The 15,933-nt window shown below is 42.8% G+C and overlaps 1 protein-coding gene across 1 annotated transcript; it reads left to right on the top strand.

Annotated features, from left to right (window-relative positions):
- The first annotated feature begins 513 nt into the window (after positions 1–513).
- STRA8 (stimulated by retinoic acid 8) lies at positions 514–15,367 on the top strand. Its single transcript, XM_074869423.1, has 8 exons — positions 514–897; positions 2,608–2,683; positions 4,078–4,162; positions 4,553–4,705; positions 7,814–8,096; positions 9,395–9,471; positions 11,550–11,661; positions 15,139–15,367. Exons 1-8 carry the CDS (start codon positions 706–708, stop codon positions 15,211–15,213), a joined length of 1,053 nt encoding a protein of 350 aa, XP_074725524.1. The 5' UTR covers positions 514–705; the 3' UTR covers positions 15,214–15,367.
- The last annotated feature ends 566 nt before the right edge of the window (positions 15,368–15,933 follow it).

The raw sequence follows: 15,933 nt of genomic DNA, 5'->3' as shown, positions 1-15,933 counted from the left end.
GGGGAGCGATCGGGCGATCCCCGGAGACGTCCGGCGTGGGCCCCCACGGGCTTCCCTGGGCCGGCCTTTCCCCTCCCGGCTGCAGAAGAAACAGTAGGGCCAGGCTTTCTTGCCTCTAGGCAGTACTTGCGGTCGGTAACGGGGCGGGAGGCATCAGTCGGGTGGCCGGGAGGGGCTTCCCCAGGCAGGCACCCAGGGCTCTGTCAGGCCGGTGGGGTGGCTGCAGCGGGCCCGACTGGCTGTGGATCTGGCCCTCTCGCACATGTGTATGTCAGGTATCATTGCCTGCTCCGATGTCACAGTTAATTGAGAAAAAAATTCCAATGCTGTGAAGAAGTCTGTCTTTTAATAACAGCAGTGGGAGCTGAGGAGCCTCAGCACTTCGTGAAGCTGAGCCCTGGATATCCCATGGAAATGAAGCATCAAATCATTGCAGGGAAGTGTGCAGGAGATGGGAGCTTGTTTCAGCAGTGTTTCATGCCATTCAGTTTATCGTTAGTGGTAAATTAGGTTTTAGTACTTAGACGTACCATCTCTCAAGGCAAAGAGATTTCAAACTCCATGACTTCCTATGGAAAAATGAGCTGGAGTGCTCTGCCAGTCACCCTGACATTTCCTTTTTTGTCTGCCCCCTACACAGGCTGTAAGATTTTTCTTCACTTACATATTTATTCAGTATAAATAAATATTGCATTGTAGCTTTTGATGGAGACAGCTGGAGACTGTAGGAAGACAGATGCGAGAGTGAGTCCCAATCCCCTGACACACCTGCAAGAGGTAGAACCCTGTGTGGCAAAGCGGCGCTTGTCACAGGCATGCCACCGGGCTACACTGGCAAGACTCTTAGGCAGCTTGCGGGGAGCTGTTTTATCCCAGTCAGACAACTCGGCCTCAAAGGTGCGAAGCAGTGACTATTTCTCTATGCATCGCTATTGTACATGGGTATGTTTAAATTTAACCAGGTTTATTAGGATGACCACTGTATCTTTACACATGCCACTGTGTGTCTAATTTCACTGCGTGCAGCTTTCCTGGATCTCTTTTACTTTAAAACTGCCAGCTCAACATAAGCAGATTGTTCACTTTGTAGTCTCTGGGTCATGGGTTTATCATGTGCCTTATGTGCACTTTTCTTACGGGGTTTTTGCAGCCTATAGCTTTGCAGCTTCTTTATAGTGTTTTGGAAACAAACCAAGGGATCCCATGATGAAATTGCCTTGATTTCACTGCATTTTGCTGTGAAATTGGGCTAGTAAGTTTAGGGACAGAAGAAGTTATAGGGGAGGGAGTAGTTCATTCAGCCTTATGAGGTACACTCTATCTTCAAGACACTGGAAAAATAAGTCAGGAAAAAAACAACCACCAGTACTGGTTATTGGTCTCTTCTAAACTAAGAAGATGTTTAATCGAAACAAAATTGTTTCTAAAGATGAAATTGACCCAAAATGCTACCAAAAAGATGGATATTACCATGCTCATGGCAGAGGAACAAACATCAGGACTTCTTTTATCCTCAACTCTGCCACCAGTTCATTTAGTTAGATTGGTTACTTTCAGTGTTCCAGTTTAAAATGGAGAGGGTAATGACTGTTTAGGACAGCAATTGTCCTTGTAGAGGGAGTCTCTGAACATGCAAACTGTTGTATCTGGGGCTTGTGCCTGCTGAGCCCTTTACCTCTCATGCAGGTTGAGGTTAAGAGTCAGTTTGCCATGTTCTGAACAAGATGCCAATTCAGCTGAAGTCACCATGATCTCGGAAGCCAAGACTAAACAGATACTTGTTTTGTCTAGTCTAAGGGGACTATCTTCACATACCAGTTCTTAAAATTGCTTTTTCATAGTATCATGTACCCCTTGTGTGACTTTTGGGGGCCAAGGAAGTTCGATATTTTCCAAGAACCCAAATACAGAAGTTCACTTGTAATCCTAGTGTTTAGTGTCTGGCTAAAATATCCGGCATGAAAGCTTTGCAAGGTATTCATCCTGTCTAAGGTGATTGTGGATCGTCTCACCAATCACATAAATCTTGAAATATTTTTGAGATGTGTATGTTTAAATTCATTTGCCATATGTTCTCAGTTATGTGTGCTATAAATGATGAAAGAGTGATATACAGCACTGAAGTTATTTCAGTTTACATCAGTGTAGCTGAGAGTAGATTACGGCAAAGGCATCTCCTAGCAAAATTCCCATGGGAAATGATTAGTAAAGTCTTATGCCTAAAGTTGGTAGACATCCAACAAGACTTCACAGCATCGTATTTCTGGACATGCTCCAAGAAGAGAACGATCCAAACAAGACCATTTGCTGATGAAAGAAGATCAGAGTTAAGTAGCAAATGTCTATGTGACTGGGTGTTATGTGTATGTATTGCATATCATATACCCAAATATTTATATTCTGTATTTAAGTTTGCTCTGGTATTAGTTCTTTCCCTTTTTCATATGGATAAGGGTAGCTGGTGAAACAATGCAGTTGTTTTCTCAGAGACAGCAAGATAACTGAAGGTCAAAGTGAAGGAAAAGTGAAGAAAGCAACCAAGGCATGTTAAAACATGAATCTAGTCAGAGCAGAGAGCAATCAGTTCTGATTTCTTCTTATGTTTAGTATCAGGTTTTGCGTAAGACTAAGAAATCTATCCAGAAGCTGGAGCGAACCTTGGGTTCTTTGCTGAAGATGAAAGGTAACTGTATGCAAGTATTTGCCTTGGACAGAGTGTCTGGGCTTGTTTTTTATTTATTTGTTAAATAGAAACAGATAGATATGTGGCTGAGCCCATTAAAGCCTTAGAGCCAACTGTGGCTTTAGTTGTAGCAATAAGCAAGGGATAGTGAAAAGTGTCAACCCACAAAGCAATGCACCTCAGAAATCCCTCTCTCTCAGTTGTTCCTACCCCTTCCCCAGCCTAGGTGAGGGAAAGAAGGAAAAAAGTAATTCCTGCTGTCCCATGGCAGCAGGCGGTTCAGGCAGAGTGCCCTTGTCACCCTGCTGCCAATTCACCCCCTGCAGGTGTGGGGCTGGTGTGGGTCCCCAGGCTGCATGTTTGGGCTTCCACTGAGAGGCTGCAGGAGCACGTGTGCTCCTGGCTGCAGCGACATGGTGCAGTGCAAGTCATGAGCACCCAGTGTTGTGAGTAAAGCACAGCCAGAGCTTAGACTTCAGAACAGCAGGCTCTGGTGTGAGGTAAAAGAGAAGGATAGAGAAGCTGTTGAGGATTTTCTAGTATAGGAAGTGGAAGCCTTTAGTTAAGAATTTACTCCAATAGAAATGGGTAAGAGAGATGCTGCAGTTCTGTTTTCTTTCAGCTCGGCGAGTCGTCTTCATGCACTCCTCTGTTACCACCTGTGACACCATGCATCATGCCGGTCTAGCATGTGCTGTCAGCAGTTGCAGCTCCCGCTGCAGGGCTTCACGCCCTCACCAACACGCCTTGTGTTTACTGATGCTGGCCACTGATTCCAGTGGCAGCAAGTAGGACTAGGGGCTGATGAGGTAGAGACATATTTTTATGTCCCTTCAAGTGTCCAAATTACGTCAGATAGAAAAAAACATTTCTATTCATGCAACTTGGACCTCACATCTTTGGATAACCTATAAAAGTCAGTCATAGGTAGAAGGAATAGTCTGACAGAGCAAAATGGAAGGGATCACAAGCACTGAGGCTGGTTGAGGAGAGTTTGGAGGTAAACTGCCCCTTGTATTTACTTGCATATATCTGCAATTCATACTGCTTGTGAATCACAGGTTGGTTGTCGGGGTTTTACATGCAATTTGCTCATTATATGGCAATCACAAAATACTGTATTGACTAGTGCTTGTTTGATTTGCTGGTTGTTTTCACCATCAGTTCTGTCAGACCAACATTAGAAGGAAGGCATTGATTCTAAGTTCCTCAATGATCATAAACTCCCAATAGTTGGAGGGGTAGAAGTTTCTCCTTTTGCATCATTTTTGCCTAATGAAAAGCTCTGACTTGTGAAGAACTAGTTGTGAAATTATTCTGTTTGATTGGGGCTGAGGGTGAGAGGAAAGCCAAAAGTGCCACTGATGTGACAGTAACCTTTATGCTGACAACAGAGTCCTTCAGTCTGGAGGATGGAAACCCGTCCAGCTTAGAGGAAGTCAGGGAGGAATATGTCAAGAGGCACTTCAGCAATCACAGGTAAGGGCTTATACCAATCAAGGAAAGGTGATAATACTTTGCACTTGCTTCCATCCCAGCATTTCTGAATCTCTTTGTCATTATTGCTGAATTTCCAAGCAGAGGCCTTTCATCATGAGGAAGAGATTAAGAGATTTCACCTGGACCCCTGTAATCCCGTATAGTGCACGAACACTCTAAGCAGGTCTTATTTCCAGTCAGCACTTGTATTTCTTTTCCCTTCTATGTAGCTGATCTTCACCAAGGACTTCTTATTCACCTGCAAAGCAAAGGGAGGAGAAAGCTGGCTTGGGAAGAATGACCCTGAACTCTGGAGTGACCATGACAAGGCTTTATTAATCTAGTTAAGAAGTTGTTCTTGTGGCTTTTTTTCCTGTGTGTTCTTTCCAGCACTGCATCAGCCTCGGAAGCTGTGAGTGAGAGTGACTCTACCATCTGGTATTTGATAGAAGAATGTGAAAAACAAACATTGGAAGAGGATGGGAAGCCAGAATTGGTCCAGCCTTCAGACACTTCATCCCCAGATCTGGTGGAATTTGATCGGTAGGTGCACCCCACGTTGCTTTCATTTTTTTAACTTATTTGCATTAACACTGTGCATTTAGTCGCTGCCGTTCATGCAGCCCTGCTGGAGCATGCATCTGCCTTGCAGAAGCCTTGTGCCAGCAATTTTGGCCGTGCTGGTGATGAAGTTGAGCACCTCCCAAGTCCCTTACCTGCGACTTGCATCTGAATGGACTCCCAGCGTTGTAGCAGCCCCCAGCTCTGCAGGCCTTGGAAAATCCCTGAGAATTTTCCACCCATCTTCAAGAAAGAAAAAAAAATTTCTTTCAAGTGTGTCAGTCCTTGTTTGGCCATGCTTTACTGCTGTCCATATGGCTTGCAGAGTAAGATGCAACATACCTGCTAATAGTAGTGCTTTAACAGTCAAGCTCGGATGGAGTAGGTTTGATTTATGCAGGTGTGTGTCACTGTGTGTTTGCGGAATCAGTTCCACTATCAAGTTGTATCCCTTCAACGGGGCTAGATTTTAGGAATGTAGAAATTGCTGTACCAGATGAAATTCTCAAGAGTCCAGCTGTATGTGTTCTGCGGAGATGCAGGAACCAGAAGTAGGCAGATACTTTCCTCCACAGGTATGTTCATCCTGCCTCTAATGGCATTGTTATGAGGACATGAACACTGTTGCCCCTTCCAGAAATGGACCCTTAGCTTCTCGCAGCTTGGAGTACTTTTTTTGAGGGATCAGAGCAGGGTAAGGCTGGATGCAACCAGGGAAGATCATGTAGTCCTCAGCTTGCGGGCTGCAGAATAATGGTGGTCTAGAAGATATCAGCACTCCTCAAAATGTCTGCAACATGGAGAAGCAGGAGGAGAGGAACATAAACACTTACATATGTGTTACACTTACAGCTAGTGGGTGTGAGTGTGTAGCCCCCTTTAGGGATTGGCTCCTAAGTACCTGATGCAGGACCTAAAAATCGAAGACCGCTGTTCTCATGTCATTGGACCGTGTATTTTATTCTGGGGTTGTAATGGTAAAATCACTGTTTTTTCCAAGTTATTAGTATCTTAAGACTGAGTACATTATTCATCACATTCTTCCCCTTGCTGTCAGACAGCACTAGAAGGTATTTAGAGGTCATGGGTGCTTTTCCAAAAGGGTAAAGGATCATTTCATTTTAAAGATTTGAGGAACAGATGGATGTCTAATCTATCCTGTACCATCAAGCAGAGTCCATTTCACCCTAACCATTCCAGAGTTAAGAATAAGCAGTGTAAGAGAATCCACAGCTGCAGCTGGCATCCTCTTCCACAGCATCACCACCATAAACTTCTGAACTTCCTTCTTCTCTTTTGCTTTGAACTGGTGTTTATTTATAAAATTCCCTTGGATTATTGAGTTTTTCATCAAAATGAGACTGCAGCTGTGCCAGCAGATGGCACCAGCCTCCCGCTACCGTTCCGGCTTTTGATCCTGTGAGAATCAAGGTGGCTGTAGTAAGGTATCATTTACAAGACCTTGAAATGTGCTGAATCAAGATTTTTCGGGGGGAAATAAACTCTACTTGATCAAAGACTGCACGACAGAGCTGTGAACACCTGACTTTCCCCTTCTTCACTGGCAAGGTAGACCAGGGCCTGTACTGTGCAGACTCTAGCACTTACCCTACAGTCTTATGGCAGACTGCAGTTGGTTCATACCTAATTCTTCTCAAAAAATGATCTTTTATAACAGGCATAAAACAATAGGGACTCTTCAGCAAAGAAAATAACAGCCTTTTGGTGATTGTCTAATCACATTATTTGGGCAACATCAGAAATGCTTTGAGCTTCAACGGACTGTTATTTTTTTCCATGTCCAGCAGTAGGAGCTACATTGGTAGGACTACACAGTACTCTGCCCAGTGCACGATGTGGTTGTCTTCTTCCAGCTGGGAAGGAAATAGTTGAGTCATGGTTCAAGCTTAATTTCTTTAGCAAAGCAGTCTAATGGTGATTCATATTCTTCTGTTTGAGAAACTCCAGATCCTTTGTTTGGAGCTGGACATCCAGAATCCTTAGTAAGCGCAATACCTTACATGAGAATACTTACTCCCCTTCTGGTATTTTGTCTCCAGCAATTGTGGAAAATATTCCAGAGTATGGAAACTGGAGTTTAAACATGTTTATGCTTGCATGCAGAATTATCTTAAGATTTTCAGTATTGGTTTGCTGGAACAAGTATTTAAAAAAGCAAAACAAGAAAGACTGAACTCTTGAGTTACTTTCTCATGCAATACTGTTCAGTTAATCAGGAAATGTGCTCATTTGGGACATCTTCCAAGGAATGATTTTAAGCCCAAACTTAGTAACAATGACTGCTGTTTATAGAACTCTTGGTTTGTACTCCTTTGATCTTGTAATTTTCATCTGAGAAGCTCCAAGCATTTAATTAATGTAAAATAACCTTTAGTGCTGCTTTTCAAAGTAGACATTATTATCCCTAGTTCACTGTGCCACACAGTGCTAACAGAAGAAGTGGGCTCGTTCTGAGATTTAGTCACTGCGTTGAAATTACGACACTTATGTTCCATTACCAGTTTCACTACAGACTGCAAAGCAGACAGTCTTAGGGATGTGTTTCTTCAGATGTAAAATGGAGGAAATTGAGCTCCGATGCTTATTTAAGTCAGATCATCCAGGCCTGGGGTAGCCTCTTTCTGTCTGCCTATATAGTACCTAATATGTCAGGATATGACTTCAGCCAAGGCTTTTAAGTGTAGTGCAATGCCAGTAAAAGTATAAAAAGTGACTTACAGTGTAAAAGCCTCAGGATACAAAGGCAAGTAACTTAAAATTTATTAAATGCCAGAATGAGGTTTGCCTGTGCAACAAGTACAGCCTGCAGCGCTTGGAGCTTCTGTTGTGAGGCAGTCCTGCTGAGGCTGTGGCTGGAGCCTGCCTTTTGCAGATGAAATCTTGGCAGAACAGAGTTGTTAAAATCTTCAAACAGTGTTGGGCAACCTTCAGTAATTGTATGAAGTCTTAGAGGGGGGAGTCAGTGAAGTAGTTATGAATCAGAGCTACTCCCCAGTCTCCAGCTGATTTACAGTAGATGGCTGCCTCATAGCCTGCTCTTAAGAGATGCTCCCTTTCCCTTCATTACAGATACCTGTATTTTTATAAGCACACAGTGGACCTGCTGATAGAGCATGGAATTGTTTGCACTGAAGAGGTGCCTCTTCCTGAGGTCTCCACAACTATTTCCCACCTCTGGCAAGAGCTTTCTGAAGAAAGGAGAGACAGCATCTTGCAGTACTGTAGCCAGAGAGATTTACTTATGGATCCTAAGGCTGCTTGCCAAGAGCCTGCATGCACTCAAGGTAGTGTGAGGGACAGCCGAGATAACAGTGAGGAAGCCCGTGGTTCCTCAGTCTCCACACCAGATGAAGTAAGTGCTCAGTAACATACATGTCTGTCCTGAAACTCCAGGCCTTCAGATGCTAATTGTCTCTGCATCTTTTAATTGGAAACATACAGTAGTTGTAATTGAGCTTGCCCAAGACCACTTGAATGCATAAGTGGAGAAAATAAGCAGTCTTTTAATAAATGTCTGCACCAAATTCTCTCTTGGTAAGATACACAGCATGCTATAGGAGTGCAGTAGTAGTAGTCCTGCTAGTTTCCACTGACCTGTAGAGTTTCTGTGCTAAGTAACCGTTAAATTTGCTCTAACTTGCTCCAGGGGGAGGGAGCAAGAACAAGAATTATACAGTTACTGTGCTCTGCAAACTCTTCAAGGGGCACAGATGATCTAAATCCAGAAAGAATACCCCGTTTACCAAGGCCTGCTGTGTTTTGGGTTGGGTGGGGTTTTTTTCATCAAAGAACGTAGTAGCAAAGAGAAACACTTAGTAGCAAAGAGAAAGTATTTGTAGACCAGTTCCAGTGGTACAGGGGTAATGACTGCCTGTGTCATGCACCTTGGCAGAGCCAAGAAGTCAGTGACTGAGTAGGCCAGGGTATTTGTTAAAAAGAGATGAAATAATAGCCAGCCATTTGTAAACTGTTCCTGGAGCACTGATTACTTAAGCAACTAGCTGCTCAAAGACATGTGTGTAATTTTATTAGCTGCAAGGGAGGTACAGATGTTCACCCCTAGCATATAAGGAAATTGCATTGACAAGTCCTTTTTGAGTCACAGGGCGCAACTCACATCACTGACCTCCTCAGGAAATGTCATGGGGATGTCGCATATACAGTACTTTCTGGCACAGAAAATGTGTGGACTGCATTATGGCAGAGTGAATTAATGAGTTTATCAGACTGTCACACGGAGCATCTAAACCCCTTTGTAAGCCAGGTTGCACACCGGAATCAGATTTGGGGAGACTGGCTGGTACAGCTCCAGCCATAAGCAGCAGCCCACAGTCAAGTCTCTAAAGCACTGGTATGATTCATGGTTTTTTACTGATTTGGGGGGAAAGGTAATGTTAAGTCTAATTCCTAGAGGTTGAAGCACAGGCCTAAGGGATTGGACTAACCTCGTGTTCCTAGTCATGAAGTACAGTTATTCCTTATTATTCCTGCCTTCACAAAACCCTCTTGGTTTACTCTAGCTGTAAACATATCTGTTAAACAGAAAGAAAGAATATCATGCTTTTAAAGACTTCATTATTAAAAATTATGCCCTAGGTAAAACTTTTAGGTGGCTGGATATGTTGACATCTGAAATGCTTTTTCTGATAGGTAATGTTTGAAGATGCGTTTGATGTTGCTGCTGGTTTCCTTGATAGAAGCGAGACTCAGGGAATGACTAGCCAGAGGTAAATTACAAACTCTCCCCTTTTGCTAGACAGAGTAAGCTAATAGTCCACTGTCAATACTCCACAGCAAGTTTTCTGTGGAGTAAGGCAATAGGCTAGCTTCCTTTTTTTTTGTGCCTAGTTTTTAGCACAGCCTCCAGCAATTGTGCTCACAGTAATACTGTCTTTTAAGGTGCAAAAGTGAAACGATTAATAGGCATTTATGGCAGAATCACTAAGAATCACTTATTAAGAGCACCCCATCACTTCAGGGTAACTGGGGTCCTGATTTTCTTCACCGCTATGCATAGCTTTCCGTCTTTTCAAATTCCAGTGTTTGTAATGTTTTCCTTTTCTCTCTCTCACTTACCAGGTCTGTGAGGACCATAAGGCATTCCCTGGATAAGTCAGTTAATCATAAACTGTACTCTCATTTAATGAGAAAACAATTGTTCATTTTTTAACATTGTTCCCCTTACCTTTTTCAAGTACCCTAAATCAGTCACAAGGAGATCACAGAATCACAGAATCATCTAGGTTGGAAATGACCTTGAAGATTATCCAGTCCAACCATTAACCTAACACTGACCGTTCCCAACTACACCATATCCCTCAGCGCTATGTCGACTGTACTCTTAAACACCTCCAGGGATGGGGACTCCACCACCTCCCTGGGCAGCCCATTCCAACGCCTAACAACCCGTTCTGTCAAGAAATACTTCCTAATATCCAGTCTAAACCTTCCCTGGCACAACTTGAGGCCATTCCCTCTTGTCCTATCGCTTGTTACTTGGTTAAAGAGACTCATCCCCAGCTCTCTGCAACCTCCTTTCAGGTAGCTGTAGAGGGCGATGAGGTCTCCCCTCAGCCTCCTCTTCTCCAGATTAAACAACCCCAGTTCCCTCAGCCGTTCTGACAGATGATCAAGCTAAAGTGTGGTTGACATGAACAGTAACATCAAAGAAACACAAGACCTATTAAATAATAACATCTCTTTCCTCTGAAGGTCAGATGAGTTACCTAAAAGAGAACATGTCAGATACAAAGCTGGTACTGGCTTTGATTTTTCCCAGTAGACAAAACAAAGAAAAGGGTTGCTTTTCTCAAGAGGAAAATCACATTATGACTTATCTTTTATGCATTCTTGCTATTTAGTCTTTGTTAGGATTGTTTCTCTTTGCAAATAATGTTTTTAATCTGTTTTTTTAATCCCATTTTGTACTTATTTTTCCATAGAGACTTATTTAGTGTGAATCTCTTTCCCTCTTTCACCACCATTCCACCTTTGCACTTCCAGAACAGCATGAATGGAAATAAGGTTGTTTTGACTGTTGATCAGAATATCCACTAAATAACATTTATTGGGTCACAATTGCTGTTTGCTTTTAAAATAAAATTAACTATTCCTTAATAGTGCAACGTATTGCCATCATCTTTGCAATCTATTTTAGGTCCCAAATTAGATTAATATTTCAGTAGTCAACATTTATCCTGCTCCCTTATTTCCCTATCACTCCATGACTTGTAATTCTGGACAGAGGCATGATGGCAGAACTTTGTAAAATCCCAGGGAGAATATAGAGGTGAGGTCCAAAATGAATATCTTAGCTTTTTGCCAGAGTTACCTGTTACCTGAGTACAAACCTGCCAGTGATAGCTAATATGTCATTTCATGACCACGTGTTACTGCATTCACTCAAAAACTTTACAGAAGAAGTCAGAGCTGTTCCTCTGAACAACCCTGCAAAATACAATACCAAATAACCATTGTCATTCTCTGTTATAATAGATATATACTCTTCCCCAAAACAGTGTTACTATAGTTGTCACGTATCAGTGGATCTCTTTGTTGTGATACTGGTTTCTTGTATTGCTGTTCTCTGTTCATATGTATCTTCTTTACATTTGTTAGACAATATCTTGTCAATACATCCACCTCTGCTCCTCCCTGCCTTGCTTGGCTTTTGTCTTCAATATCAGAATCCTCTTGGAAACAGTTTGGGTCTTTTTTAATTTATAAGTAAAATGTAGAGGAGAGAAAGCAAGTAGGAGAAATAAGGGAACAGGAAATTAAATATAGTATCTGATTCCATTTTCAGTTCAGCATTTGCAAGCTGTGCTTCTAAAAATCCAGAGGATCACCACAGACTCTATCTGCAGATCACTGACTTCTTAAAATGCCTCTTCTTTGCTAATACACAGTTTTGCCAGGTAAGCTTTGCCAAAGGATTCCTTATAGAAGGAGCAATATACTTCTGTCATTGTCAGAAAGGGATTTCTGTTTCTGTGCTTCTCATCATATTACAAATATCATTACAAATAAGCACTTGGGGTTCATCAGTTCAGATGTATCATTCCAAAAGGTCAGTAGGATTGCCTTTGTAAGAGGCAAACCATGAGGGGTTGTTATTGCTTAGAATATTAATCAAAATGGCAAGTGACATGAGGAATTTTTTTTTTATTATTGTTTGCATGAAAGTTGCTTGTGGAAAAGCATGAGTGATCTTATGTGAGCAGGTGAAGCCCATTTCGCAGTTTTCCATTAATCCCCAGCCACTTCATTCTGAGCTCAGTAGGACCACCTTCTGCTGTCTGGGTGCCAGGTTCCCTACCCTCAGCCCTCCACTGTCAGACCTCAGGAGTAGGGTATTCATGTTCTTGAACAGCTGCTGAGCTGCCTCTTAACCTCAGCCTACAGGTGCAGGTTCACTGAGCCAGAAGTTGTTGTGTTTGCAGTGTTCTTCTTCCCCTTCTGCCAAGGAGGTGGCTCAGAGCTTGCACGTAAGTGGAGGGCCGAAAGAGAGATGCCCCTCAGCCAGAACATGCTTGTCTGAGCTCAGAGTCAATTGTACCTCCAAGTAGCCACTGTTTTGCTATTTTCTATCGCCTAGCTTCCACCTAGTCTCTGTTACTTGAGCAGTTTCTCCTTTGAAGGAAATAGAGTGTTTATGATGAGGGGAAATTGGGACAGAAAACAAAGCAGAAACTAGTGTTGCACCACTATCTGAATCTATCACATAGTGACTGCTGCGTGCCATTTGGTTCCCCCATCTCAGGGAGACAGTTGCACTAGAGGAGGTGCAGAGAATGGCATCAGGCACAGCAAAAAGCATTAAACAGGAGCTACTAGAGTAGGAGTCTTCCGCAAAAAAGACTGAGAGGTACTGTGAGAGAATTTTGATCCTAAATGGTGTGGATTTGGTACACAGAATGATTATTCATTGTCTAACACCAGAAGAACTAGAAAGCACTCAATGAAATGAACAAACAACATATTAAAAAATATCTGCACGTGCAAATTAACAGATTTAACTCCTGGGGCATCAATCCATTGACAATTACTAAATCTGAAGGTCCACATAGAATTTCCAGCTCAGAAGGTCCTCGCAGCACACAGTTTGCCATAACGTGGGAGCATATTGTGGAACAGAGCACACTGCATGCACAATTCTTACACTTTTTGTCTAAACGTCCACTCCCGGCTGTTGCCAAAGACCAGGCACTAATCTACACAGCCCTTTGGTCTGTGAATAGCTACGCTCTGTGTAACAGCAGAGCTCTTCTTGTGTTTACGTAAATGACCATGAACTGAGCACACCTAGAAAAGAAAGAAAAGTCTCAGGCAAGATACGGTATTTTCCGGTTTTAAATTTCTTCTGTGAATGTCATGCCTGGCAGCATTAGGTGGTCTCATTTTGTCCTTCTGCTTGGTGCTGCATTGTTATATGTGAGCCCAAATCCATCTCACAGCTCCCAGATGAGGCGGTATGAGAAGAGGTAGTGTCTCTTTCAAGCTTTAAAGTGGGACATTTGAAATAAGACTAGGAAAACCGAAGTGATGGGAAGACAGGCAGCAAAAGAAGCTGAAGTACTGCAAATTGGCAGTCGACTGAGCTCTGTGGATCCAAAAGGAAATAAAAGGCTGCACGCACTTCTTTTGTGCAGGAACTTTGAGTTGTCTGTGATAAGACAATAAAAAGGGAGTTTGCCCAGAAATCACCCAGGCTAGAGTACTGATAATGTGAAGGTCACAATCTGTTTTGGTTTAAATAACTGCAGTACAGCACATCTAGAGAATCCTGCCAAGAGGAAAAAAAAAAAAAAAATGACTGACAAGAATTTTTTGTTTTGAGAGCAGAAATTCGGCTCCATCTCAAAGCAAACAGATTGAGGCAGTTATAGAAGCGGTTGCATAGCAGGGATAGGAGATATTCCAGCTAGCTTGAAACACACCAACTCAGGCAGCAGCAGAGAGCTACGTACCTTACCCCAGAAACTGGGCTGCTCAGAGCATTGGAGACTCCTGGGCTTGACAGGGAAAGGAGCCCTTCCTGCTTATCTTATGGGTGTGACTGAACCCCTGCAGACCATTCCCCTTCCCTTGATGTGGTACCTGTACTGGTACTATACTAGCCCAGGAGTTTGGGCAGTGCTGGGATAAATTATCCCAAGGGTAAAGTGATGTCCTGGTGCACTGTGCACACACCTTGTAGAAGATACAAAGGTGGGTAGCGGGTACAGTACCAAGGCGAGGCATGAGATGTACACCTGACTGAAATACAAAAGGCAGCCTATGGTCTCCTTTCCTTTCATCTGCAGAGCTGATGAGGTGACAGCTTTTATTGCTGGTCATTACATGCCAGTGCTCTGTTATGCCATTTCTGGTTAACTGTCCAGGTACAAAGTACTGTTGTTGGATTGTGTATGTTCACTGATTCGTAGTCACAGATCCACTGAGTGCCACTCCTCTTGAGCTGCTGCCCTGGCTCTCAAGGCTGCCAATGGTGTACACCCCACTGGTGTAATATGCTTGAGAAAGACTCACACAAGAGGAGGGAGGAAATCGTTTGGACAAAAAAAGAAAGGGCTCTTGCAAGGACAGTGACCCAAAAATGAGAACAGGAACATGCTTCCATGGTACATGATAGAGATATATTTCTGAGCATGAGATTATTTAAGCAATCTTGTCATTTTCCAAGAGCTGTTGTCTTAAGGTCGCATCATAAGAGATGCTTAGCATCAAAGGCAGTAAGAAATTAATTTAGATTGAGGTCCAAAGTGTTTTTTTTTTCTAAATAGCACTGAGCACCTTTGCATCTTCAAAGGCACACTTTCTGCTAAAATTATGGATTTTAGATGAGTCACTTGACAAGCAAGTGGGATTTAGTACTCCTTAAGCTATACATTTTTTAAACAGCACCTATTTTTAAAAGCAGTCTTGCCCTAGAGTCTTGCATCAATGCAGAAGGTGGGCTAGATGAACACTTTTATCTCCTAGACTTTGATTTCTCAAGAGCCACTTATTCTCTGTAAGCTGGTGAAAGAGAAGACCATTTCCTTCTGTTCCTAAAAGAGCAGCGAAGCCTGAAGTCAGTTAAGGGCTCAAGGAAGCTCTCATATCTTCAAAGCCTGTGACCCACTTGCTACCACAGTCAGTAACAGCTGTCTACATGATGTAAATAGACACAGGGTGAAGCCCTGTGATTTTAGAAAGAAATTAGTTGAAAATTTGAGCCATTCTTCGTGCACCTCAGGCACTTCACAAGTGCTGGTTGCTGATTCGGAGAGGAAGGAGGGCTCATGGGGCATTAGCTGACACGTGTCAGCACTTGACCAACCCACTGTATGTTTGAAACACAATCAACTCCTGTGGTTTTTAATTCTGCTTGACTTTGGGGGGGCTTTCAGGAAGAAGATCTTCAGTTTGATTATGAGACTGTGATGCTGAGGTGCACTGAGACCTTCGATGATGAAGATTTCTAAACAGTATCTCTCTTTGCTAATGTTTTGCCAAGCATTGCCAGGCACACCAGGCATGTGAAGAGACTGCATCTCTTTCAGTGAAGCACCTCTCTGAGCAGAGTTTGGAGACACTGTGTTAAAGTGATTTGTTACTGTTGACTTCCCATTCCCTCAGCAGTGCTTCTTGATATATTAGTTGAGTAATTTATACCTTTAAAAGTTCCAGCTTTTAGATATTTATGAAATCATAAGAAATACTTTTGTCTATTGCTTTTTAATGTTTAACCTCTGTTCACAAGTAAACTGAGGCAGGTACAGTTAAGTGACCTTGCCTAGCATAAGCTGTGGGAGAGCTGCAGAGGTCACATCAGTGACAGCCTGCGCACCCCCAAGTGTGCAGTATCTGCAGGTCTCAACCTGCAAAAATCACAAAGTGCCCTGCACCCTGTCAGTGATTACTTTTCTGGTGCAATTTTTCAGCTTGGGCTGACAAGGAAAGAGGGATTTCCTCACAGAGAGCAAGATGAGGCTCTTCCATCTCTTTATGAGGACAGCAGCAGAGGCCCACTCCCCAATCACCCAGAGAGGTGCGGGCACAATAATACACCTTAGATTATTTACTTTTGCAAAGTGTGTAAAGCTGAGTGATCAGCCCTGTGCTTTTCTGCCACATCTCATTCTTTGATGAGTAGTGCTGCTCAGATAGTGTCTTGGAATTAAAAATGCTGTGAAGATGAATAA

This window comes from Strix uralensis, chromosome 5 (genome assembly GCF_047716275.1).
Source record: "Strix uralensis isolate ZFMK-TIS-50842 chromosome 5, bStrUra1, whole genome shotgun sequence".
Taxonomy (NCBI): domain Eukaryota; kingdom Metazoa; phylum Chordata; class Aves; order Strigiformes; family Strigidae; genus Strix; species Strix uralensis.
Note: the sequence above shows the minus strand (reverse complement) of the source record. Positions and strands in the feature narration are given on the sequence as shown.

Bases quoted from the DNA above. Each gene is read 5' to 3' on its own strand.
- STRA8 (XM_074869423.1), top strand. From the start codon at position 706: ATGGAGACAGCTGGAGACTGTAGGAAGACAGATGCGAGAGTGAGTCCC. The intron at 2,684-4,077 runs GTAACTGTATGC...TGCTGACAACAG, and splicing joins TTCTTTGCTGAAGATGAAAG to AGTCCTTCAGTCTGGAGGAT. The intron at 8,097-9,394 runs GTAAGTGCTCAG...TTTTTCTGATAG, and splicing joins CAGTCTCCACACCAGATGAA to GTAATGTTTGAAGATGCGTT.